General features: G+C 41.6%; 1 protein-coding gene across 1 annotated transcript in view; it reads left to right on the top strand.

The window, feature by feature from the left end:
* Positions 1-25,256, top strand: part of lyve1a (lymphatic vessel endothelial hyaluronic receptor 1a) — a 72,915-nt gene that overhangs the window by 13,881 nt on the left and 33,778 nt on the right. The window contains exons 2-3 of the mRNA XM_043705688.2: positions 5,612-5,780; positions 13,316-13,455. Coding sequence (XP_043561623.2) covers positions 5,612-5,780; positions 13,316-13,455 — 309 coding nt within the window. The remainder of the gene's footprint in view (positions 1-5,611; positions 5,781-13,315; positions 13,456-25,256) is intronic.

Genomic DNA, 25,256 nt, shown 5'->3' on the forward strand with positions numbered 1-25,256 from the left:
GTCGGTGGAAGGGTACTGTTGGGAACGTCTGGAGAGGAAAAAACGGAGGGCTTGGATGCCCTGGTCATGGCGGATGGAGGTGTAGAGGGATTGGATATCCATGGTGAAGATGAGGCATTGGGGGCCGGGGAAACGGAAGTCTTGGAGGAGGTGGAGGGCGTGGGTGGTGTCTCGAACGTATGTGGGGAGTTTCTGAAATAGGGGGGATAGGACAGTGTCGAGGTAGGTAGAGATGAGTTCAGTGGGGCAGGAGCATGCTGAGACAATGGGTCAGCCAGGGTGGTCAGGCTTGTGGATTTTGGGAAGGAGGTAGAACCGGGCAGTGCGGGGTTCCCGGACTATGAGGTTGGAAGCTGTGGATGGGAGATCTCCTGAGGTGATGAGGTTCTGTATGGTCTGGGAGATGATGGTTTGGTGATGGGGGGGTGGGGTCATGGTCAAGGGGGCAGTAGGAAGAGGTGTCCTCGAGTTGGCGTTTGGCTTCAGCGATGTAGAGGTCAGTGCGCCAGACTACCACTGCACCCCCTTTGTCCGCTGGCTTGATGGTGAGGTCGGGATTTGAGCAGAGGGATTGGAGGGCTGCGCGTTGTGAGGGTGAGAAGTTGGAGTGGGGGAGGGGGGTCGACAGGTTGGGGCGGTTAATGTCCCGGCGGCAGTTGGAAATGAAGAAGTCGAGGGCAGGTAATAGGCCAGCGCGGGGTGTCCAGGTGGATGCAGTGTGTTGGAGGTGGGCGAAGGGGTCCTCGGAAGATGTGCGGGAATCCTGATTGTGAAAGTAAGCTCGGAGGCGGAGGCGACGGAAGAATTGTTCGATGTCACAGCGTGTATTAAATTCATTGATGTGTGGACGGAGGGGGACGAAGGTGAGTCCTTTGCTGAGGACTGATCATTCGTTCTCAGTGAGGGGAAGGTCTGGAGGGATGGTGAAAACTCGGCAGGGCTGGGAGCTGGTGTGGGTGTGGATGTGGAGCTGGGAGTGGGGTCGGAGCCAGTACCTGGAGTGGGTGTGATGGTGGGGGTAATGGGGGTAGAGTCATGAGCAGGGGTAGTGTTCCCCTCGGGGTTCTGGGGGATGGGGATAGTGACAGTGGGGTCTGTGGGGGGGGGCGTGTCAGCAGAATGCAGGTGAGTGGCGCTGGTGGGGGCGGAAATGGTGGCAGACACGGCAGTAGGGGTGGTGGAAGTCACTGAGCGTGTGGCATCGGCGATGATGTGATGGGCGGAAGTGGCTGTGGGAGTGGCCATGATGGGGGCAGAAGTGACATCATCAATCAGTGTGGGGGTGGTAGCTGCATTAGCCGCATGGCTAATGGCGTTTCCGAGGCCAGGGGAATCTTCTGGAATGTTTGAGGAGCGCTGATTATGGAGGTGGGTAGATAAAAGTTTGTTGTACTTACAGTTTTTGATGTTTGAGATGGAATTGAAATACTGTTTGTTGAGAGTATGGATTCTCCTGAGGATATAGTACAGAGTGGGTCCTTTGCAATTCTGAGAGAATGTGGCCCTCAGCTGAGGCAGGGATGACTGTAGAGAGGTTAGGTGCCGGCGCATTGCTGCAAGCGTGGAGCGGAGGATCTTGAAGGAGAACTGTTGCTGGTGTTACAGATTCAAAAAGCTACTTTTCCACCTATCCACTCCACCCTCTCCTCCCTGACCTATCACCTTCATCTCCTCCCCCACTGACCTATTGTACTCTATGCTACTCTATCCCCACCCCCACCCTCCTCTAGCTTATCTCTCCACGCTTCAAGCTCTCTGCCTTTATTCCTAATGAAGGGCTTTTGCCCGAAACGTCGATTTTGCCTGTCCTCGGATGCTGCCTGAACTGCTGTGCTCTTCCAGCACCACCGATCCAGAATCCATTTAGATAGTAATCTGCCTTCTTGTTCTTGCCACCAAAGTGGATAACCATGCATATATCCACTTTAAACTGCATCTACCATGCATCCATCCACTCACCTAGCCTGTTCAAGTTACCCTGTATTCTCATAATATCCTCCACACATTTCACCCTGCCACACAGTTTTGTGTCATCAGCAAATTTGCTAATATTACTTTTAATACCTTCATCTATATCATTAACGTATATTGAAAACAGCTGCGGTCCCAGTACCGAAACTTGTGGTACCCCACTGGTCACTGCCTGCCATTCCAAATTAGACCCGTTTATCATTACTCTTTGCTTCATCCAGAAGATTAAGATGCATGGGATCCACAGTGATTTAACCATGTGGATTCAGAATTGGATTGCCCATAGAAGGCAGAGGGTAGTGGTGGAAGGTTGTTTTTCAGGCTGGAGGTCCGTAACTAGCGGTGTTCTGTAGGGATCTGTACTGGAACCTCTGTTATTTTGAGATATATATGAATGGCTTGGATGAAAACATAGATGGGTGGGTTAGTAAGTTTACAGACGGTACAAGGATCAGTGGAGTTGTGGGTACTGTAGGAGGTTGTCAAAGGATACAGCATGATACAGATCAGCTGCAGATATGGGCGGAGAAATGGCAGATCGAGATTAATCCAGGTAAATGTCAGGGAGATCAAATGTTAACACTTTGGGAAATCAAATGTTAAGGAAAATATATACAGTTATTGGCAAGACCCTGAACAGCATTGATGTAAAGAGGGATCTTGGGTCCATAGCTCCCTGAAAGTGGCCATTCAAGTAGATAGCTGAAAATGTGTTGCTGGAAAAGCGCATCAGGTCAGGCAGCATCCAAGGAGCAGGAGAATCGATGTTTCGGGCATGAGCCCTTCTTCAGGAATAAGGAAAGTGTGTCCTGAAGAAGGGCTCATGCCGGAAACGTCAATTCTTCTGCTCCTTGGATGCTGCCTGACCTACTGCGCTTTTCCAGCAACACATTTTCAGCTCTGATCTCCAGCATCTGCAGCCCTCACTTTCTCCCATTCAAGTAGATAGAGTGGTAAAGAAAGTGTATGGCATGCTTGCCTTTATTGCTCGGGGAATTGAGTACAAGAGTCAAGATGTCATGTTGCAGCTTTATATGACTTTGGTTAGGCCACACTTAGAGTACTGCATTCAATTCTGGTCGCCACATAACAGGAAGGATGTGGAGGCTTTGGAGAGGGTGTTTAAGAAGTTTACCAAGACACTGCCAGGATTAGAGAGTATGAACTAAAAGGAGAGGCTAGAAGAATTAGGGTTGTTTTCTCTGGAATGGCTGAGGCTGAGGGGAGACTTGATATAAGTCTATAAAGTTATGAGATGCATGGAGAGGGTTGACCATCAGAATCTTTTTCCCAGAGTTGAAATGTCTAAAACTAGAGGGCATGCATTTAAGGTGAGAGGGGGAAAGTTCAAAGAGGGGCATGTTTTTTATACAGAGAGTGGTAGGAGTATGGAATACACTGCCAGGGGTTGTGGTGGAGGCAGATACAATAGGAGCGGTTAGGGACTTTTACTAAAGCACATGAGTATGCAAGGAATGGAGTGATATGGACCAAAGGCAAGCAGAAGGGATTAATTTAATTTGAATTTAATGTTCAGCACAACATTGTAGGCCGAGGGGCCCATTCCTGTGCTGTACCATTCTAATGATAATAGTAATTTATAGTTACATGTATTCATGAAAATACAGTAAAATGTGAATGAGTCACCATAAGCGGAGTCAATTTTAATTACATAAATCATACAAAGTTCAGACAAATTTCATTTTTCTTCCATACATGGCTTATTGATTTCCTCAGTGGCTACAGAACACTTCCACACTCCACAGCTGCCAGAGCTGTCCCTGAGGTCTCTTACACCAAGGAGGATGCACACTGAAGCAGCCCCCATCACTGCTGACTGAACCCAAAACATTGCCTCTGCCAAAGCCACCTCATCAGCACCGATACTCCAGCTGCCACCATAACCAGGAGACTGTCCCAGCTCTCAAGGACTGGGACCCATCTCAACTTCTGAGAACAAACTGAGCATCTAAATCAAAGCATGAGGACCAAGATATCTTTCACTCTGCCACCGCTGCAGGCGCTACCAAAATACCAAAGGGAAAGAACAGACCCCAATTTATAGACACTCAAACAGTTGCACAAGCTGCAACTGCCGGGGCTACTAGGAATGGACCAGTCCGCCGTCCAATAGCCCCCTGTAACCTCACTCCACCACCGCTTCCACAGGAAACAAAAGATGAATTTGATTCAAAAGTTAAATGAAGAAAAATAAAATTAAAAAAGAATGATGCGGTCAGTTACGTGAGAGGGAGCGGATGGTATGGGAACCTTAACACCTCCTACCTTGCCGCCTCCACCATCCTCCTTTAGATCACTCATTACAACCTACTTAACTTTTAGCCCACCTGTACTTATGTTCTTCTTTAGCTCCCTATCTATTTTTATTTGATAATGCTGCTGTGAAGCATCCCAGTACATTTTCCTGTATTTAAGATGCTACGGGACACGATGCTGCCTCGAAGTATTGAGCCCCCCCAGGTCTGTCTACGCTCTGCACTTCTGCATTGAGTCCATCTCTCGGTTGGCCGGTAGTGGAATGAGTGAAGGGAGCCGCAGAGGTCTGGCTGGTGCGCCGCTGGCCTCGCTGTGGAGCTCGCTGGTTCAACACGCTGACCCAATTCGATTGTTGATCATTTGAGAGTGTTGAGAGGCACAGACCACGTCTGGGAGCTGCAGGCTGCCGCTGTTGCAGCCGCCTGTCTCGTGGTTTGTCCTTGGCCTTGAGTGGCCAGTGGGGCATCTGATCCTGTCTTCTCTGATGGCGCCGAGTGCCTGGCCAAGGGAAGAGCTTTTAGTTGAATGCTGTGACTTCGATGGTCGCACCTGCGTGGAGCGCTGGCTTTGGGAGGTCATGTTGTAGCTGTACAGGACATTGGTTAGGCCACTGTTGGAATATTGCGTGCAATTCTGGTCTCCTTCCTATCGGAAAGATGTTGTGAAACTTGAAAGGCTTCAGAAAAGATTAACAAGGATGTTGTCAGGGTTGGAGGAGTTGAGCTATAGGGAGAGGCTGAACGGGCTGGGGCTGTTTTCCCTGGAGCATCGGAGGCTGAGGGGTGACCTTAGAGAGGTTTATAAAATTATGAGGCACACGGATAGGATAAATAAACAAAGTCTTTTCCCTGGGGTGGGGGAGTCCAGAACTAGAGAGCATAGGTTTAGAGTGAGAGGGAAAAGATATGAAAGAGACCTAATAGGCAATGTTTTCAAATAGGGTGTGGTATGTGTATGGAATGAGCTGTCAGAGGAAGTGGTGGAGGCTGGTACAATTGCAACATTTAAATGGCATCTGGATGGGTGTATAAATAGGAAGGGTTTGGAGGATATGGGCTGGCAGATGGGACTAGTTTGGGTTAGGATATCTGGTCGGCATGGACCGAAGGGTCTGTTTCCATGCTGTACATCTCTATGACTCTAAGTTTAATACTTAGATTGATAAATAATCCAATCTTGCCCTTCTACTTTGCAATGTTGTGTTTTGAAATTATAATTGGTTCCAGAATCCGACAATCTCTCTGTACTTTTCAGTATTATTTCAGTCGAAGTTAACCCCCATTACCATGAGGCAGGAGACTTTTGCTCCTTGGGTTTGAATCCTATTCCCAAGTCATGTCTCATGATCATCTTTCTATTGCAGATATCGAAATCAGCAAATGTCGAATCATGGGGATTTTCCACGTCAGCTTGCAAGGTGATTACAATCTATCACTAGTTCAAGCACGTTATACCTGTAACCAACTTGGCTCACTGTTGGCAACAAAGGCACAGGTCGAAAATGCACATGAGCTAGGCTTCGAAATGTGCAGGTAAGTGATATTTTATTGTTTTTTTTTAATAGATATTTTTATTGAAAATTTAACATTTTTACAAGTTTACAAAATAAAAAAATCCCATATACAAACATTGATATACAATTAAATCTTAAATAAATAATAACCAAAATTTAACAAAAGAAAAATGCCGAGAGAAAAAAAAACAAAACTCAACTAACTACTAATCTAGGAATGAGGAAAGTGTGCAAAGCATGTTAAGATCTTAGCCTGCTTGGCACACTTTCCTCATTCCTGAAGAAGGGCTCATGCCCGAAACGTCGATTCTCCTGCTCCTTGGATGCTGCCTGACCTGCTGCGTTTTTCCAGCAACACATTTTCAGCTCTGATCTCCAGCATCTGCAGTCCTCACTTTCTCCTAACTACTAATCTAACCTACAACTAACCAGAGTGTATAATTAAGTCTCTTACATTATTCAAATAAGAGAATAAAAAATGACGGATAAGATAGAAATTATGTAGTGAGATACATGCTTGGAATGTATTAATATCAAATCGTAACAAAACCCGTATTCGTGCGAGATTCCTCTCCTAAGGGGCCCCAGACTAGCCAGGTTCGCCATCTCAATTAAATAAAATCCCTTGTTAGGATGGCCGAAATATCTGTATTTATATAATTCAAGAAGGGCTGCCATATTTTATGGAATAATTCGGTCTTTTGGTGCACCATATTTGTAAGGAAGTCAAGGGGAATACATTCCATAATTAATCTGTGCCAATTTGAAAGTCCAGGGGGGTCCTCAGCCACCCAGTTTACCAAAATATTTTTCCTTGCACAGAAAAAGAGAATAGAAAATAATCTCTTCCCGTGCATATCCAGGGAGGGTAAGTTCAAAGAGCCCAAAAGGAGAGATACAGGGTCCACTCTAATTTCCGTTCCTAAGATTTCTGTCAGAGCACTTGCTACTTTAGTCCAATATCTACGGATCTTATGACAGGTCCATAGGCAATGTACAAGAGTGCCCACCTCTATTTTACATTTTGGACACATTGGAGATGCTCCTGCCTTAAATTTTGCCAATCGATCCGGTGCTATATGGGCCCTATGAAGTATCTTCAGCTGGATAGCCTGAGTTCTGTTGCAGATGGTGATTCTTCAGGCGTTTTCCCAAATGTCATTCCATGTTTTTATAGAGATTTCTAGTCCCAAATCCTGATCCCATGTTTAAGCAGATTGTCCATATCTCCCGATACTTCATCATGTAGTAAATGATAAATAGTACTGACGGAAGATACCCCCATTGGCCATAGCACTCTACATTCTCTATCTGATTTATAAAGACTATCTAATAACGTAGTCTTTTTCTGTATGTAATCTCGAATTTGGAAGTATCGAAAGAGGTCTCCATTAGGTAATCCGAATTTCTGATGCAGCTGTTCAAAAGACATCAGGACCCTTTCTTTAAATAGATCCCCTAAACAGGAGATACCCCTGGATCTCCAGAGTTTGAAACTGGCATCTGTAAATCCCGGTTGAAATCCCCATGCTCCCACTATCGGAGCATAGGGGGATATTTCATGTGAGTTGCCCTCATTTTGCCGCATTATATTCCAAGCTTTAATTGTATTTATTATTATAGGGTTTTTACAGTGATCCGTAATGATTTTCTTCTTGTCTAAAAATAAAAGGTTAATAAGTGGGCATTTTACTTGAGAAGCCTCGATGTCCAGCCAGATTGATTGCGGGTCAGACAAAACCCAATCAGCTATGTAACTTAATAGGGAACTTAACTGATATTTCCTAAAATCTGGGAAGTCCAATCCTCCCCTTGCCTGTGGGAGCTGTAGCTTCTTCAGCTTAATAAGGGGCTGTCTATGATTCCAGATAAAGGAACTCAACCAGCCATATCATTTACGTAGTGCCAGCCTCGGCAGCATCACCGGAAACATTCTCAGAGGGAAGAGGAGACAGGGCAGGACATTCATTTTAATTAGTGCTATTCTACCCAGCCAGGAAATTGAAAGGTCTCCCCATCGCTGGGGATCCTGCCTTATCCTTTCCAGTAAATGCACAAAGTTAGCCTTGTATAACTGACCAAATACTGGGGTAATGAAAATGCCTAAATATAAAAAACCCTCCAGGGACCACTGACAGGGAAAGTGGGATCCGTCCAATAAGTGGGATATACTAGCAAGGCCACTCATTGGCATAGCCTCCGATTTTGAGAAATTAATTTTGTAGCCTGAAAATACACTAAATGTATTAATAACTTGGATTAAGTGAGGCACGGACATCAAAGGATTACTGAGAAATAGAAGAACATCATCTGCATAAAGGGTAATTTTATGTTTACCTGTACCAATCCTCGGGGCCGTTATATTAGGATCAGCCCGTATAGCTTCTGACTAGTGGCTCAATTATTAGCGTAAATAGCAATGGAGAGAGAGGACATCCCTGACGGCAGCCCCTATCCACACTGAAGCTATCCGAGCCTAATCCATTGGTAATCACAACTGCTTTGGGATCACTATACAGTGTTGAGACCCATTTGATAAACACCTTTCCAATGTGTAAAACAAATATGACCATTCAACCCTATCAAATGCCTTTTCCGCTTCTAATGACACTACTACTCCTGGTATCTTTCCCTGATGGCAGGCTTGAATCACATTCAAAACCCTTCTAACATTATTGGATGATCTACGGCCCTTAATAAACCCCGTCTGATCCTCCTCTATGATATGTGGTAATACCCTTTCTAGCCTCAATGCTAGCGTTTTAGAGAAGATTTTAAAATCTACATTTAGCAAGGATATTGGTCTGTATGATGTGCAATCTTCTGGGTCCTTTCCTTTTTTAAGGATAAGAGAGATATTTGCCTCTTTCAATGAAGGCGTGAGACAGCCCTGACTGTATGAGTAGTTACACATGTCCATAAGTGGACCAGCCAATATTCCTGTAAATTATTTATAGAATTCAGCTTGAAAGCCATCTGGGCCCGGTGCCTTACTGCTCTGAAGTTGCCTAATTGCGTCAAGCATTTCTTGGATTATTAGGGGAACATTCAGGACCGATACCTGTTCCGGAGTTAGGTCCGGAAAGGTCAAGTTTTTTAAAAAATGACTGCATTCTCCTAGTCCTGTCTTCGCAATCCTGCAATTTATATAAATCAGAATTAAAATTTTCTAAAGATTGCGTTAATCCTTTTATGATCATGAGTCAAAAGACCCGTACTTTCCTTGATAGATGTGGTAGTTTGAGGGGCCTTCTTTTCCTTTGCAAGAAATGCTAAGTATCTACCAGGTTTGTCGCCAAATTCATATAACCTTTGTTTTGCAAATAATATTTCCCTCTTAGCCGTTTGGGTAAGTGTGGTGTTTAGAGCTGCCCTAAGGGCTGTAATCCTTTGCAATTTGATAATAGAAGGTCTGTCAGCGTATGCTGTTTCAGCCGCTTTTAAGCGAGCTTCGAGCAGACGCTATTGTTCTCCCTTTAATTTTTTCTGGGTCGCTGAGTATGAAATGATCAAACCTCGCGCATAAGCTTTGATGGTCTCCCACATCATCGATGGGTTGCTAGCCGTACATAAATTAATTTCTAAAAAAGTTTTAAATTCTTAAGAAAAGTACTTTACAAATTTACTACCTTTCATCGGGAAAGGGTCCATACGCCAAGGCCAGGGGATATCTCATTGTTCCTCGCCTTGATTTCCATATATATATACAGCGTGATTGGAAATTGCTATACTGCCTATTTTACAGGATGATATGGAATTTTAAAAAATTGAGGGGGCAAAAAAATATCGATTCTGGTATGGCATTTATGTGGATTGGAGTAAAAAGAAAAAATCTCTGTCCTGTGGGTGAAGGCATCTCCACACATCTACTAATCCTAATTCTTTGTTTAAACCCACCAATTGTCTAGATCTGGGAGATACTCCTGCAGTACTCTTGGGAATCCTATCTATTTCCGGATCCATAATACAATTAAAGTCTCCCCCTATAATTGTATGACGAGGACCGAGAGCCATCAATTTTGAGAAGGCTTCCGTTATAAATTTAAAAGGATGTGCCGGGGGGCAATAAAAATTTAAAATCCCATATTTCTCTCCATTTATAAGGGCTTTAATCAGAATATATCGTCCAGATTCGTCTTTTATCTGATTTAGGATCTTGAAAGGGAAATTCTTCCGAATAAGAATAACAACTCCCCTGCTTTTTGAGCTAAAAGAAGAAAAAAAGGCCTGATCAAATCCACCCTGTCATAATTTCAAGTGTTCTTTATCCAATAAGCGTGTCTCCTATAGGAGAGCTATATCAACCCTTTCTTTCTTGAGGTTTGATAATATTTTCTTCCTTTTGACTGGTGAGTTACTCCCCTTGACATTCCAGGTGCACCACTTAACCGACTGATCAACCAAGATCGTCCGGGCAAATCCGAGACATCTCAGGAAGGGAAACCCTATCCAGAACATCCCGAGCATAGAGCATATAAAATTTACAAAAATAAAGGCTCTCCAATACGCTCACAACAGTATAATAAAAAACTATTTCTAAATAAAAAATATATAAAACATATTTAAATGGAGATTTTCCCCCTTGTTCCCAGGGGGTATCACTTCCTTGCCAAAAGTCCATCGTATCCTCTCCCAACCAGTGCCCCACCCTTGACCCAGGCGCTCTCAATAGGATGAAGAAAATTCAAATATACTACAGAGCTAGAGTTAACAGTGAGCACCCAACCCACACCAACACCTGGATATATGTGGTAATGTTAATACATGTATAAACATATATAACTATAAAATTACAACCTCAACAAGTAATAATTAAATATAATAATACAAAATAACAAGGGAAAACAACCCCGCTCCTAGAGACAGAGGTAAAATAGAATAAGGTAACCACCTCCCCCCACCAACATTAACTAGACCCCCCCGGCCTATATATATATAGAATTAAAAAAAAACAAGGGGGGGAGAAAATCGTTAAGTAGAGAACAAATAAATAAATCACTCTCCCCACCCCCCAACACAATATTAAACAGTAAGGTAAAAAAAAGGGATTAATATATAAAGAAAAGGGGAGGGGGGGATGTAAACCGGAGTGGGGAGAAAGCAAACCAACATCAATTATCTCTTACAATTTATCTAAGAGAGTCCAAAAATTCCTTGCCCTTTTCCGGTGATCCGAAGTTATACACGGACCCTTCATGATTAAAGCATAGAATCGCTGGATAGCGCAAGGAGTACTGAATATTTAAGTCCCTTAAACACTTCTTCACCTCATCAAATGCCTTCCTCTTTCGGACCAGAGCTGGGAAAAAGTCCTGGAATAACATGATATTGGATCCTTTATAGATCATGGCTTGGGGATCTTTTCCAAGATTTCTGGAGGCTTCTAAAAGTATCTGCCCCTCCTTGTAGCTCTGCAGCCGAAACAGAACCAGGCGGGGGCGCTGGTTTGAGCCGGGCCCACGTATTGCAACCCGGTAGGCCCATTCCACCCTTACCTGGCCTGATCCAGCCTCCAGGTTTAAAAGCTGTGGAAGCCACTGTTCAAGGAACACTGTAAGCTGGCCTTCCTCTTCCCGTTCAGGAAGGCCCAACAAACGAATATTTTTTCGACGACCTCGAGAATCGAGGTCGTCAATGTGATTCTCTAAGGTCCGGACTCGCTGTTCGAGAGTCCAGACCGGATCCACGGCCGATTGTGCTGTAGTTTCGGAGGTCGCGGTCTTTAGCTCCGCCCCTCCGACTTAGATTAGATTAGATTAAATTAGATTACTTACAGTGTGGAAACAGGCCCTTCGGCCCAACAAGTCCACACCAACCCACCGAAGTGCATCCCACCCAGACCCATTCCCCTACATTTACCTCTTCACCTAACACTACAGGCAATTTAGCATGGCCAATTCACCTAACCTGCACATTTTTGGATTGTGGGAGGAAACCGGAGCACCTGGAGGAAACCCACGCAGACAGGGGGAGAATGTGCAAACTCCACACAGAGAGTTGCCAGAGGCGGGAATTGAACCCGGGCGCTCGATTTCCTTGATGTCTCGGTTGTGCTTTTGCAGCGCGGCTGAGAGTGAGTCCCATCAGCTTCGGGACTCTTCAATAAAAGTGTCAATCTTTGCATCGAGTTTGGAGATTATTTCCACGAGACTCGCTACCATAGGTAAATCCCCCGTGGTGGCTGCGGATGCCTCTGATGCAGCTGGAGAGGGTAGGGGAGGGGTTCCTGCTTGCTGAGAGCTGCGGGCTCCCTTCCCTTTAGTCATTTTTACTGGAGATTAAATTGTTTAAATTTAATACTGAGCAACTAATTATATTAAGTAAAAACTATTTTAAATGATTTGGTGAGTGTGGTGGGGGTGGGTGACCCACTTTGCCCAAGTCTTGGGAAGAGCACTGTAGACTCAGACTTGCTGGGTCGCTGCCATCTTGGATATTTTATTGTTAAATCATCATTCCCAGTACCCAGCTGGCTCAACAATCTATCACAAACATATTTATCCTAATGCTTTTTGTCCAAAATATAAACTCCGTAATGTACAAAAACTGAACAATTGTCACTTATCCTTTAGTAAAGATGTTCAATGCAATGGCAGAGTCCTTTGATAAAGATGATCTCATGAGCTGATATATTAAAACACATCCTTTCCAATGCCCCAACTGATGGTTGAAATCTCAACAACTCTCGTATATAGATTGCAGCCGAAGGAAACTGTACCAAAATAGTGGCAGGTTCAGGATTATAAAACCAAATCAAGAAAATCCACCTTTATGGATCCTAAACTAAATGGTTTTGTGGTCTCCAGTCAACTCATTTTGGTCACAAGCCCCAAAATAGGCTGATCCTCCTCCTCCCCCACACTTACCATTAATTGTTAATAAGTGCAAGAGTTGTAAGATGGTTGGTGTGGGAAGTAGAACATAAATCTAACCCCATGTGACTAGAATACAAATGCGTCTCTGGTTTGGTAGTTATATGGAGTGATATTGAGGAAAATCCCTCAAAACTTATCTACCCTCTTCTCAAAGAGACAAGAAGGTGAAAAGAGCTTGCATTCATACAGCACCTTCCAGGACATCCCAAAGTGCTTCACAGCCAAGAAGTGTTTTTTTTAAATGTAGCCACTGTTTTAATGCTGTAATGATCGTTCAGTAAGCTCTCACAAGCAGTGATGTGATAATGACCATGTAACCCGCTGATTGAAGTGACAGGATGAGGCCCGGTTTAACACCTCATGTGAAAGCTGCCCTCTAACGGTGCAGCTCTTCCTCAATACTGACCCTCCAACAGTGTAGCGCTTTTTTAGTACCTTGGACAGTTGAGTGCTCCTTCAGTATTGCCTCTCTGACCATATAACATGTCTTCACCACTTCTCAAATGCCAGTGCGGTATTTCCTCAGTACTATGTCAACCCAGATTCTGGATACAAGTCTGTGGTCACTGCCTGAATCCTCAATCTCTCAAGGAGATCTCTCCTTTTTGCACAGTTATCAGTTCTTGAAGGAGTTAGTTTACAAGGTCTCATGGATTTATTTTCTGTGCCTCTTTTACAGGTTTGGTTGGGTAGATGATGGTTTTCTTGTTATCCCAAGAATCAGTTCAAAGGAGCAATGTGGAAAAAATGCAACAGGCGTGTTGATTTGGAAGGTCGATCCTGACAAACTGTACGATGCTTACTGCTTCCAGAAGAATGGTAACTGGAGATCACTCAAAGTAGATTTTGATTTTTTAAAACCTTAGTGCAAACATTGGCTGAAGAGTTGTACAGATAAGAATGTGTCAATGAACTATGAGAGTTCAGTGAGCATGTACAGGAATCATTTAAAACTAGAGAACAGGTATAAAAGTCAAACAAAAAGATGACCAGAATGTTTATCTTAAGGAAGCTAGAATATGAAGAGATAGCAGTTATGTTACACTTTAAAGAGGTCAAGCTAATGCCAATCCTCAGAACAGCTACATTAACCTTGGAAGTGGTACAGAGTAGATTCACCAGAATGATAGTAAGAGGTAAAATTATGAGGACAGTTTGCATTGACTGGGCTGATATTCCCATGAATTTAGATGGCTTAGGAATGTTCGGGGAGGCTGTGTGGTATTTTTGCTGCACTGTTAATCCAGGAACGAGCTGAAAATGTGTTGCTGGAAAAGCGCAGCAGGTCAGGCAGCATCCAAGGAGCAGGAGAATCAACGTTTCAGGCATGAGCTCTTCTTCAGGAAGAAGGGCTCATGCCTGAAATGTCGAATTCTCCTGTACCTTGGATGCTGCCTGACCTGCTGTGCTTTTCCAGCAATACATTTTCAGCTCTGATCTCCAGCATCTGCAGCCCTCACTTTCTCCTGTTAATCCAGGAACCCAGGTAATGTTCCAGGAACCTGGATTCGATATCCTGCCATAGCAGATGGTGAAATTTGAACTCAATAAAAATCTAGAATTAAGAGTCGAATGATGCCCATGAAACAAATTGTCAGGAAAACACATCTGGGTTTAGGGAAGGAAACTGCCATTTTTATATGATCTGGCTTACAGGCAACTCCAGATCCATAGCAATTCGGTTGATTCTTAACTGTCCTCTAGGATAGACAATAAATGCTGGCCCAGCCAGCGACACCTTCATTTTGTGAATGAAATAAAACAAGTCAAGGTGTTTAAGATCATGAAGACATGCTATAGGTTTCGTTAGAATGAGAATTTTTTTATGCAGTGCATTGTTATCATCCGAAGTTTTAAAATTCATTTGTGAATGTGGTCTTCAATGTGCAGGGCAGTATTCATTGCCAATCTCTGACACTGAATGAAAGAATGCTGGAGGCAAATTAAATACTAACTTTCAAAAGACAGCATACCACAATAAAACAGCATGCTTGGTTAGCACTAAATCCAACACCCTAAGCATTTGCACACCCCACCTTTGATGCACAGTGGCTGAAATGTGTACCATTATTTTATATTTGTTCAGACCTCGCTTGTTATTTAGATGGATGCAGCATGAACAACACTGAAGAAGCAAGCTTAACGCCATCCTGGACAAAGCAGTCTGCTAAACTGTCACCCCTCCCACCACTTTACACATTCACACCCTTCAAAACCAATGCATGGTGGCAACAGTGCAGACCATCTACAAGATGCACCATAACATGCACAGTTCAACAGCACCTTATAAATCTCCAACCATTACTATCTATAAGGATAGAGACAGCATATGAATGGGAATCCTAGCACTTACAAATTCCCTTCGAGTCACACACCATTATGACTTGTAACTATATCACACCATTCACTTTCACAGGGTCCAAATCCTTCTGTGGGTGTGCCAACAGGACATGAACTGCAGTAGTTCAAGAAGGCTCCATTCTTTCAAGGGTAATTAGCAATAGGCAATAAATGTTGGCCTAGCCAGTGACATCCACTTCCCATGAATGAATTTTTAAAAACTTGAAGAGGACAGATTTTCAGGGTTGTGGACAGAATGCTGGGGCTTGATTGGACAGTCCTGTCAAACAGTTGATATAAGTAAGAGAAATGTTTAATAAACCTCCTTGAGGTTTTGATGAGATTTTAGAGTGAGTTGATGAGGATAATACTTTTGATGTGATTCATTACCAAAGGGCGGCACAAAGAACTTTGAGTAAAGATGGAACTCGTGAAATAAGAGTCAGCAATATGGATGCAAACTTGCCTGAATGTCAGGAAATGAAGAGTAGTGGTGAATGTTTGGTTTTCAGATGGGAAAAGTGTTAAAGTGGAGTCTCCTGGATGTGAGTGTAATACATTTTGCTCTTTCTATAAACATCAATACACTAGATTAGGGTGTATGTGGCAAAATTTCAAAATCTGAAGAAGAAATGAAATTTTTAAGTATTGCAAACCAGGAGGAGAATAGCATAGAAATTCAACGACATAAGACAGCTTGGTGGAAGGATGATCAAGTAGCAGTTGAAGTTTAATGCAAAGAAGTGTGAAATGATTGATTTGGTAGGAAGAACACCAAGATACAATATAAAATACAGTGTACCTCCTGCCACCGCATTGGGACAGGAAATCTGTGCACCTGGAACCGGAAGTCAGTGCCCTTTCAGCCAGAAACTGGATCTTGACATCTATTCCACCCAAAGACACGTATGCTGGGGCACAAAAGGCTTGCGACGCACTTACAACTGGCAGTCTCCTGCCCACTTCACTTCCCAGCACCAGTAGCCACTCCACTTAACACTCTAGTCCACACTTTGGTCATAGTCCCAGTGTAGATAGTGACTGGACTGATTACTGCTGGGACTGACTGGATCCAAGAGTTTCTTTCTTCTATCATTAAATGTAGCACCTTCTTGATCATACCACTCAGGAAATTCAATTTGTAATAGTTTTGGCCACCTCGGTTACTGAAATTAGCAGTTACCTGTGGCAAAAGTGAGGACTGCAGATGCTGGAAACCAGAGGTTACCTGTGGCATCATTAGTAATGGCATGAGAGGCACTATGATTACATGGGTGGTGAGTGTGCCCTCTGCAGTTGTGGTTACAGTAAACATAATCATAATAAAGGATACAATTCTAAATGGAGAGCAGGAGTTGGCTGAATATGTACCTAAATATTGAAGGTAATAGGACAGGTTGAGAGAACAATTAATAAAGTATATAGCATCCTGGGCTTTATTAACAGTGGTCCTGCTGTAACTGAGGTATTGCATCTATTTCTGATCAAAAACCAACTAGTTTTAAAAAGTAATTGATGAAGCAGCTAAAGGTGATTGGGTCTACAGGATGTCCCATAGCAATGTCCCATGGCTGAAGTGATTGTCTTCCAACAATCACAACTATCCTCCTTTGTGCTAGATATAACTACCAACCAGGGGAGGATTTACCTCAACTCCTATTGATTTCAATATAGTAATGCTCTTTGATTCCACATTCAATCAAAAGCTACATGAGTGTTATGAACAGTCTCTCTCACATCACCTCTTCAAATTTTGTTCTTTTATTCATTGTTGTAATGAGGTCTGCAACTGAATAAGGGAAACTGAGCATTGGTAAGAAATTATAGATGTGTAGTATTATGATCTTAATGGATGTTATTACTGGACAGGTTAGACTGGAAGCTGGATTGATAGACTTTCTTTTGGTTTTAATGAGCTAGTCTCTCACTGAAAGATGAGTACACAATTTCACGGAGTTGGTTTTAACAATAAAATAAAAGTTTATCAAGTAAAGGGAATGCTGATAATGTAGAATAAATTAGATTTCCATATAGCGCAACCATAAAGATTTTAGGAACACATGGGAACATATTAATCTCAAAGTACTACTTGACAGATACCAAAAATACCCCTTACATATTACTCACAAGTTAAAAAAAAATGCCTTCTCTAATAGTTAACTTAGACTGTAACTGCTATTCCCAGTCTGGAAAATCAGACAGCTTCTTCCTGGAGTTTCCATTTACCCAAACTTAAACATTCTCAAGTTCAAAAATCTCTTCAATGTTTTATCCAAACACTCTGGTCTGGGCCTACTACTAAACTCCTTACTCTAAGGTAATTTATATTTACAGTCTTCTCCCTTGTTCAGGATTACTGTGTTATACATCCACTTTTATCCATGATTTCTACAGAATTGCCTAAATTTGAAATTAATAGATTTCTCCTCAGCTTAAAAAGAGCCAGTCTAGAAGTTGCTGATTGAAACAAATGAAAAACCCATACCTCACTAATTCAAGATTCAAAAATTCAAACCTAAATGTAAATTATAAAAACATATTAATCATACACCTTGCAACACAGTAAGTACAGTTCAACAGCACTAACAATAAAACCTTCCATCACTTTTATAATAATTGAGAATAAACTGAAAAGACAGTATTTGGACAGATTAGATTTGTTCTGCTTTTTGTTAACAGGCTGTACCTGGGTAATTTTCCACATTGCCATGTAGTTGGCAGTGTTTCAAATGTACTCAAATAGTTTGGCTCGGAGATACAGCTACTTCTGGAGCACAAATCTTCACTACTACTTCCTGGAGGGTGTAAGGGCACGTAGCATTACCTATATCCAGTGTTTCAAGCCTTATTTTTACATCAAACAGAGTGAATCAAATTGGCTAACGACTGTCATCTAAGACCCATGAGATGGATCATTTACTTAATATTTTGGGTAGAAGGTAGTTGCAAATGCTTAAGCATTGTGACTTGCATTGATGTATTATGCTCCCTCATCATTAAAGATGGGTATGTTTCTGTATCCTCTTCCTCCAATTCTTGTAAGTAATCCTGTGTTGTAGCTTCACCACACTGGCACTTTACTTTTAGGTTCACCTGGTGCATTTCCTGGCATTAATCTCAATGTAAAAACTGGATATTGTCTCCACCAGGCTGTATGGTGGTCACGACTACCAATACTATCATGGACAGGTGAACCTGCAACATGTATATGGGTGAGGGCTTGATGGCTTGATGGCTCCTCTTCTCCTGCCGTAAGCCTAAGACCCAGCAGCTATGACCTTCAGAAATTTGACCAGCTGAGTCTGTAGTAGCTGATGAGCCACAAATATGACAGCTCTAAAATGTGTGACCGAAACTTCACAACAAAATGCAAGATATAGTGGTCAGATAATATGCACAGATGTAAACTTTTCAATGTACTGAAAGTAAAATTGCTCTATAGCAAGTAGTGAAACTGCATTTGTGATTTGTGGGGTGGCATCAGATAAAACTGACCATGAAATCTCCTGGATTGTTGGACACATAAATGTTTCATTAATGTCCTTAAGAAATTTACCCAATCAGTGCCTAAATGTGACTGCAGTTATCACACTAACACAGTTGACTCTAAATGTCCACAAGGCACTAAGAGTTGGGAGTACATCCTGACTTCCCCATGTTTCATATCCTAGGAACAAATTAAAACTACCATTGCAGTGAACAACTCTCCAGAACTCATTTTATGAAAGAATAGAACTGATGCCCAGATTATTAGGAATGAGAAACATCTCACAAATGAATAGAAGGAAAACAATTCTGTACCAGTCAACTTTGTGGTGATATTACTACATGCAGTTATGCGAATTGCAAGAAACAATTACAAAAAGGTCATAAAAAACAGGAAAAACCTCATTACTGGCAGGATGTAAAGATTTTGTACAAGTCAGGAGTTCTCTTCCTTCCTTCATTAGAAATCTCAGAGGTGATTTAACTTTGCAATGTCAGTCATTTCCTATGTTGCTCTGTGACTCAGCACACCAAGGCAGTCTTGAACTCACCGAACATGTTTGCATAGTGGTAATCTGTGATGATATAGTTGCTATAAATTAATCCTGTAATAAATAACACATGTTGTTATGACATAGATTGGAGAGGTGCACTGTTTCCTTTTCATATTCCATCCCTCCGGTGGTCACAAGGTTTTAAAATTTAAACAACTTGGTGATATGGTCAATTATATAGGCCTCAGGTTGGGGCTCTTGTGGTGCAATGGCAGTGTCCCTGCCCCTGTCATTTGGTCCTGGTTCAAGTCTCACCTACTTCACAGTATGTCCGAACAGGCTGATTAGATTAGATTAGATTTAGATTAGATTTTACTGTCAAATATACCTCAATACAAGAGTACAGGAGTGTAGTGAAAAGTGTATAGTTTCCTCTTTTCACTGTACTCCGAAATTCAGGTATACATGACAATACAATCTAATCTAATCTAAATTTAATCCAATCAGCGTGTTCTGGCACTTCAATGGGGTAGGTGAGACTTGAACCAGTACCAACTGACCCAGAGGTAGGGACATTACTATTGCGACACAAATTAAAAATATCCATAGGTGTCACATTGTGTCAGGTTCAGTGTTAACAACCGAGTCAGGTGTGGTATGGAGTGTGAGATTTTTAAAAATGTCACCCTATTTAAACAGAACTCAAGTTCACACTTTCTTGGGAAAGCTTTATTTCAGTTAAACATACTTTATAAACTTTAACCCCACTAATTACTACATTTATACAACCAATTCAGACCCCATTAACTCTTAATTAATATAACCACTACCTGTTTTCATACACACTCAACACACACCCCAAATGGCTGTGCATGTTTTTGGAATAACTGCAGTTGGCTGAATTCTCTTTGAATCATGTAGGGTAAATTTCACGGAAATACCCTTCAGGAACTCTCCCCAAGTGATAAAAATTACTTTCAGTGGGTTTTAAGTTCACACAATTGATAGAGAGGAATTGCAAAGCAAGAGTGAGAGCAGTGAAATGTTGCCTTCAAATAGGTCAAATTCTCTTGTCACATACTGGACCATGAGATCTCCCCATGAAAGTTCTCGATTGTATGACTCTATCCAAGCTATCTGCTCTTGGGAGGTGTAACATAGTTAGTGTTGCATTTAATGCCTTTTCCTTAGGGTAGTTAGTTTTAACATTCTAGATATGTTTCTAACTTTTTGGTTTTACTGGCTGAAACATATGCATACAACACACAGATTTGAGTTTAACAATAAAGCATAAGCTTATTACACAAAAGAAATTAAGATAACATATTTAAATGGGGTTACATAATTCATTAAACATATGGTTGGATCACCGCTCCACATAACTATGTGTACACTACGTGATGTAATTTGCTTTGTGACTCTCAACCCAGTATGATTCCTATAAATAGATGATTTCAATGTTATTTAGGAACAGTTGGAGGCAACATGGCCTCTTGAATTTGTTGCACCGTTCAATTGGATGTTGTGAGTGATCTGTACCTGAACTTCATTCATCACCCTTAGCTCCACATGATTAGGCTTAATTTATTACTGACTTTGTTTATCATATAAACACCACAATTTTAACATTTTCTTCCTTTATTCATTTTTCTCTGGTTGTTGACTATCCCTAGTTGCCAATTCCTAGTAGACCATCTTTTTGGGACAAAGGTGTTCATTATTGTGTTATTATTGAACAATGAACCATTTCAGACATTATTCAGAGTCAATCACATGTTATGGATTGGGTAAGGCCTGCTGGTTTCCTTCCCTGAGGGACATTCCTGAACCAGTTGGACTTTCAAGACAATATAACAATTTTCTTGTCACTTTTCTAGGTATTGCTCCTTTCCTCTTTTGATTCTCGATTGGTTATATTTAAAGGCAAAGGCTAGCATTTCAGTGTCTCAACAATGTCCAATTCTTCTTTTACAAGCACAAAAACAGAAATTGCTGGAAAAGCTCAGCAGGTTTGAGGAAGGGACACCAGATCCAAAACATTAACTCTGATTTCTTTTCACAGGTGCTGCCAAAACAGAAATTGCTGGAAAAGCTCAGCAGGTTTGAGGAAGGGACACCAGACCCAAAACATTAACTCTGATTTCTTTTCACAGGTGCTGCCAAACTTGCTGAGCTTTTCCAGCAATTTCTGTTTTTGTTTTGGCAGCACCTGTGAAAAGAAATCAGAGTTAATGTTTTGGGTCTGGTGTCCCTTCCTCAAACCTGCTGAGCTTTTCCAGCAATTTCTGTTTTTGTTTCTGATTTACAGCATCTGCAGTTCTTTTGGTCTTCCTCTATAAGTCTTGATATGGAGGTGCCAGTGTTGCACTGGGATGGACGAAGTTAAAAATCACGTGACACAGGTTGTGTTGTTCTGTTGGACTATAACCTGGTGTTAATTTGTGATTTCTAACTCTAAAAGTCTTGACAGGGAATTTGGCAGAGCATTTAATCATGGGACAAGGTTTTGGGAGATATACATCAAGCCAAGCATCACATGTGAGGAGAAAATAAATTTTTGGTAAACACCCTCTAACAAATCCATGTGCTCACTGCTGACAATGAGGGTTCCAATAAACTGGGGAGACCAAATACAGATTGGATGATCAATTTGCTGAAAAGATCTGTTCAATTTGCAATTGATCTCAAGCTTCTGGTCAATTGCCACTTAATTTTCGTCATACTCACATTGACTCTGATAGCGTTCCAATGAAACTCAGTGGTAGTTCAAGATCTTTCAAATTGGCATTTAATCGTATTCTGCAATCAATATCTAATCAACAATTTTAGATCATAATTATCATACCCCAGGAGCATCATAAAACAAAACTTAAAATTGAATTGCAAAAGGAGATACGAGCGTATGCGATCAAAAGCTTGGTCAAGGACACATGTTTTAAGGAATGTATTTGAGGAGAGGAAAGTGAAGAGGATAATGGTGGGAATTAGGGCCAGTCATCTAAAAGCATGGTTACCAATGGGGAAAGCAATCAACATCAGGTTGCTCAAGAGGGCAGAAATGGAGGAACACATAGATATTAAAGGATTAATAAAACAAAGAACTGCAGGTGCTGGAGATCTGAAACAAAAACTGAAATAACTGGTGAATCTTCATCAGATAAACCATTAACTCTGCTTTCTTCCTGCAGATGCTGCCAGACCTGCTAACTTTTGCCAGTTATTTGGTTTTGTTTCAGAGTTCAGAGGGTTGTAGGCTACATTCCCTTTGGCCTACCAATCTTGGAGATCCATGTAATGGCTGCAGGAACTGAAGCAAAAATGCTGACATGGTGATTGATGTTCATGGACCCTCAGGGAGTGGTCATGCAGCTTAGAGAGAATGTTGATTATAGGGCTAGAGAATGTTTCAGAGATAGGGAGAGGGGAGTCAATGGAGGGAAAAATGAGTACAAGAATTTTAAATTCAAACGTTTGTCAAACTAGGAGCCAATGTGCAATAGAGCAGAGGCTATTACAGGTGAACAGGGCTGGGTTTGAGCGAGAAAACAAGTAGCAATGTTTGAATGAGCTAAAGTTTATTGATGCTGAAAAATGGGAAGCTGGCCAGCAGAGAGATTAAAATAGTTTATTCTTGAAGAAACAGAAGCATTCTTGGGGGAAGAGAGTTCAGTAGTTTGAGCTGAGACAAAGGTGAAGATGGGTGATGGAATGGAGTGGAAGTAGGTATGGTAATTGAGGAGATAGAAATGATCAGCATCAAGTAAGGTGCAAAGGATATGAACAACCTGGTTCAATCTGAGATAATGGCCAGGAATATTGGAACAATGAGAAGGGACAGAATTAGTGATGGGGTCTGAAGAAAATGACAGAGAAATTTCCAATGTTTGCTTGATGGTAGTGACTAGGAGATTAATTTTGACTGTTGTGGACTGTCAGCCACTAAAATTCGGTTGTCAACAACATTTTAAAGAGAGTAATTGTAGGTAAAATTCCCCATGGCCTTCTGCTTAGTTAGCAAACAGCACTGAACTCACAGATTTCCATCCACTCTCAAACTTGTTTTTCCTTTAATTTGTGTTAGCTGTTAGACAAGAATTTCAGATGGATAGCAGTTTTGAAAGCAGGCATTTCCTTCTGTTTATTTCCTGCTTCTGTCTGCTCCTTGAACACTATGCCATTCACTTCCATGATTATTCATATCCAAGTTTAATTTCTTCACACACTTCAATTTACCATTTCACTCTTCATCCTTATCCTCACATGTTGCACTCACTTTCTTCCTTTCTGCCTCTTTTTATTCTGTGCTGAAAAACAATTATCCAGCTTTAAAACAGTTTATAAAATAATGCCATTTATAAAAAGGATTGTTCAACAAAAAACTTGAGTTTTTAAACAAAACGAGTATATTGTTCGGTTTTTAAGAGAAACATCAATAAAAGCAACAACTAGGAATTCTCAAATGTTCTGAATGTAATGGAGATAGATGAATCAAAATTTACTTGATTCTGCCTCAGAGGGGATGAAATTGGTTTTGAGCAAGAGTGTGATGTAGGTGATACTGAATGTGTTATTTTTTTGTTGCATCAATATCATTGGTTTGTCATCATAAAACATTACTCTCTTGTCCTGAAGATCTCGACTCAAATCCACTTTGCCCACTCCCCAAGGCACTTCCTTGAGTCCTTGGTCTTTTCTTTTTCTTGACTTGTTATTTTTGTTCCTTGCTCCTTGGATTTATATTGTGACTCAGAGGCGAACAACCTCAGAAGCGAGGCAGAGTTTGTGTGGTCCAAGTACGGATCAATGGGGTGTTAATTAAGGTGTCCCTTTAGGCGAATATATTTTGAAGAGTGGGGGAGTTCTCTTTAGTGCCATGGGGCCAATATTATTTGCCAATCAGTATCACTAAGACAGATTATCTGGTAAATATTATCTCACTGTCTGCAGCACACAAGTTGACTACTGTATTTCCTACATTGCAACAGTAAGAACACTTTAAACTTATTCATTAGACTGAAAAGAACGTGTAAAATGTGAAAACTGTTATAGGAGTGCATGTCTTTCTCTTCCTTGATTTGTTGCTTCTTAACTTCCTCCTACCATAACTGCTCCACTAGTGCCACAGTAGACAAAATATAGCAGAAATCCTGTTTGATGTCAAACAGCAGAAATCCTGTTTAGATGTCAAAGTGGGATTTCAAACAATGTAATGCTAACAAAGTGGGAGGAGTTCAGAAAAAGCAACTTGACATTGATGGAAATAAAATGGATGAGCTTCCTGAGGAAGGAAATATTATTGTTAATGTTAATGAGGCCTGAGGACTAAATCCAGACCTGCACCAGGCTTCCTCATTGAAGATTGGAGTGGGATCTTATTTTGTGCCTATGTCCATTTCAGGTCAGGATTAAGAGCCTGGAGGTGTTCATCCAGTTGTTTTGTGAGTCATCCTAAGGCCAGTTAAGGATACCATACTTAAAGTTTTGAGCCAGGGCCACTGACACAACTAGTAGAAATTTGTTGGAGATGGTGGAACAGCTGGAAGCTTGAGAGACAAGTACTACTTATAGACTGGCATCCTTCAGGAAGTAAGCTTGAGTTTCTTCTAATGTACAAGAGAGGAAGGCAGCAGGAAATGTATTATTTTCCCTAGTCACTGCTCATTGCTGTTTGAAGTTGAAAATGTTTGAAGTCTCCTACATGCAAAAGAAGAGAAAAGCACAAGGTTGCAAGACATGGAGAAATGAGCATACACCTGCCCTTGAACAGATGATAACTGTTACCATTTCAGGTCTGAAAACAGACCAAGAAAATACTAATCCAAGTGCAGAACAGCTCATATCCTGAGAGGGACAATATAAATCATCAACTAGAAATATACAGCTTATACACATATTAATCTGGGACAATCAGCATGAATTAGTTAAGAGAAGGTCAATGAAGGTCACATATTTGATGTAGGCTACATGGACTTTAGCAAGTGTTTTAATGATGTTTCACAATGCAGATTTGGTAGCTGTGAAGGGTTCGGTAAGTATTTGACAATTATTGTCTGAAAGGTGGTTAAATGCAGAAACATACACTGCATCTTAAAAAATAATTAGATCTGTGCCATAATCTACAGGGTTATGGTTCAAGAATTGGAAGCCGACTGGCAACTCTATTGGATTTGCTAAATGACATCCATATGTGCCATAAATTCTCAATGTTATTACAGTCTGTGAGAAGATTTGTAGCTTGGGTGCACGTTGTTGTGGTTCTGTTCGCCGAGCTGGGAATTTTTGTTGCAGACGTTTCGTCCC

The sequence above is a fragment of the Chiloscyllium plagiosum genome, unplaced genomic scaffold (genome assembly GCF_037043375.1).
Source record: "Chiloscyllium plagiosum isolate Xiang-an unplaced genomic scaffold, Cpla_swu_hap1 HiC_scaffold_18, whole genome shotgun sequence".
Lineage (NCBI taxonomy): Eukaryota > Metazoa > Chordata > Chondrichthyes > Orectolobiformes > Hemiscylliidae > Chiloscyllium > Chiloscyllium plagiosum.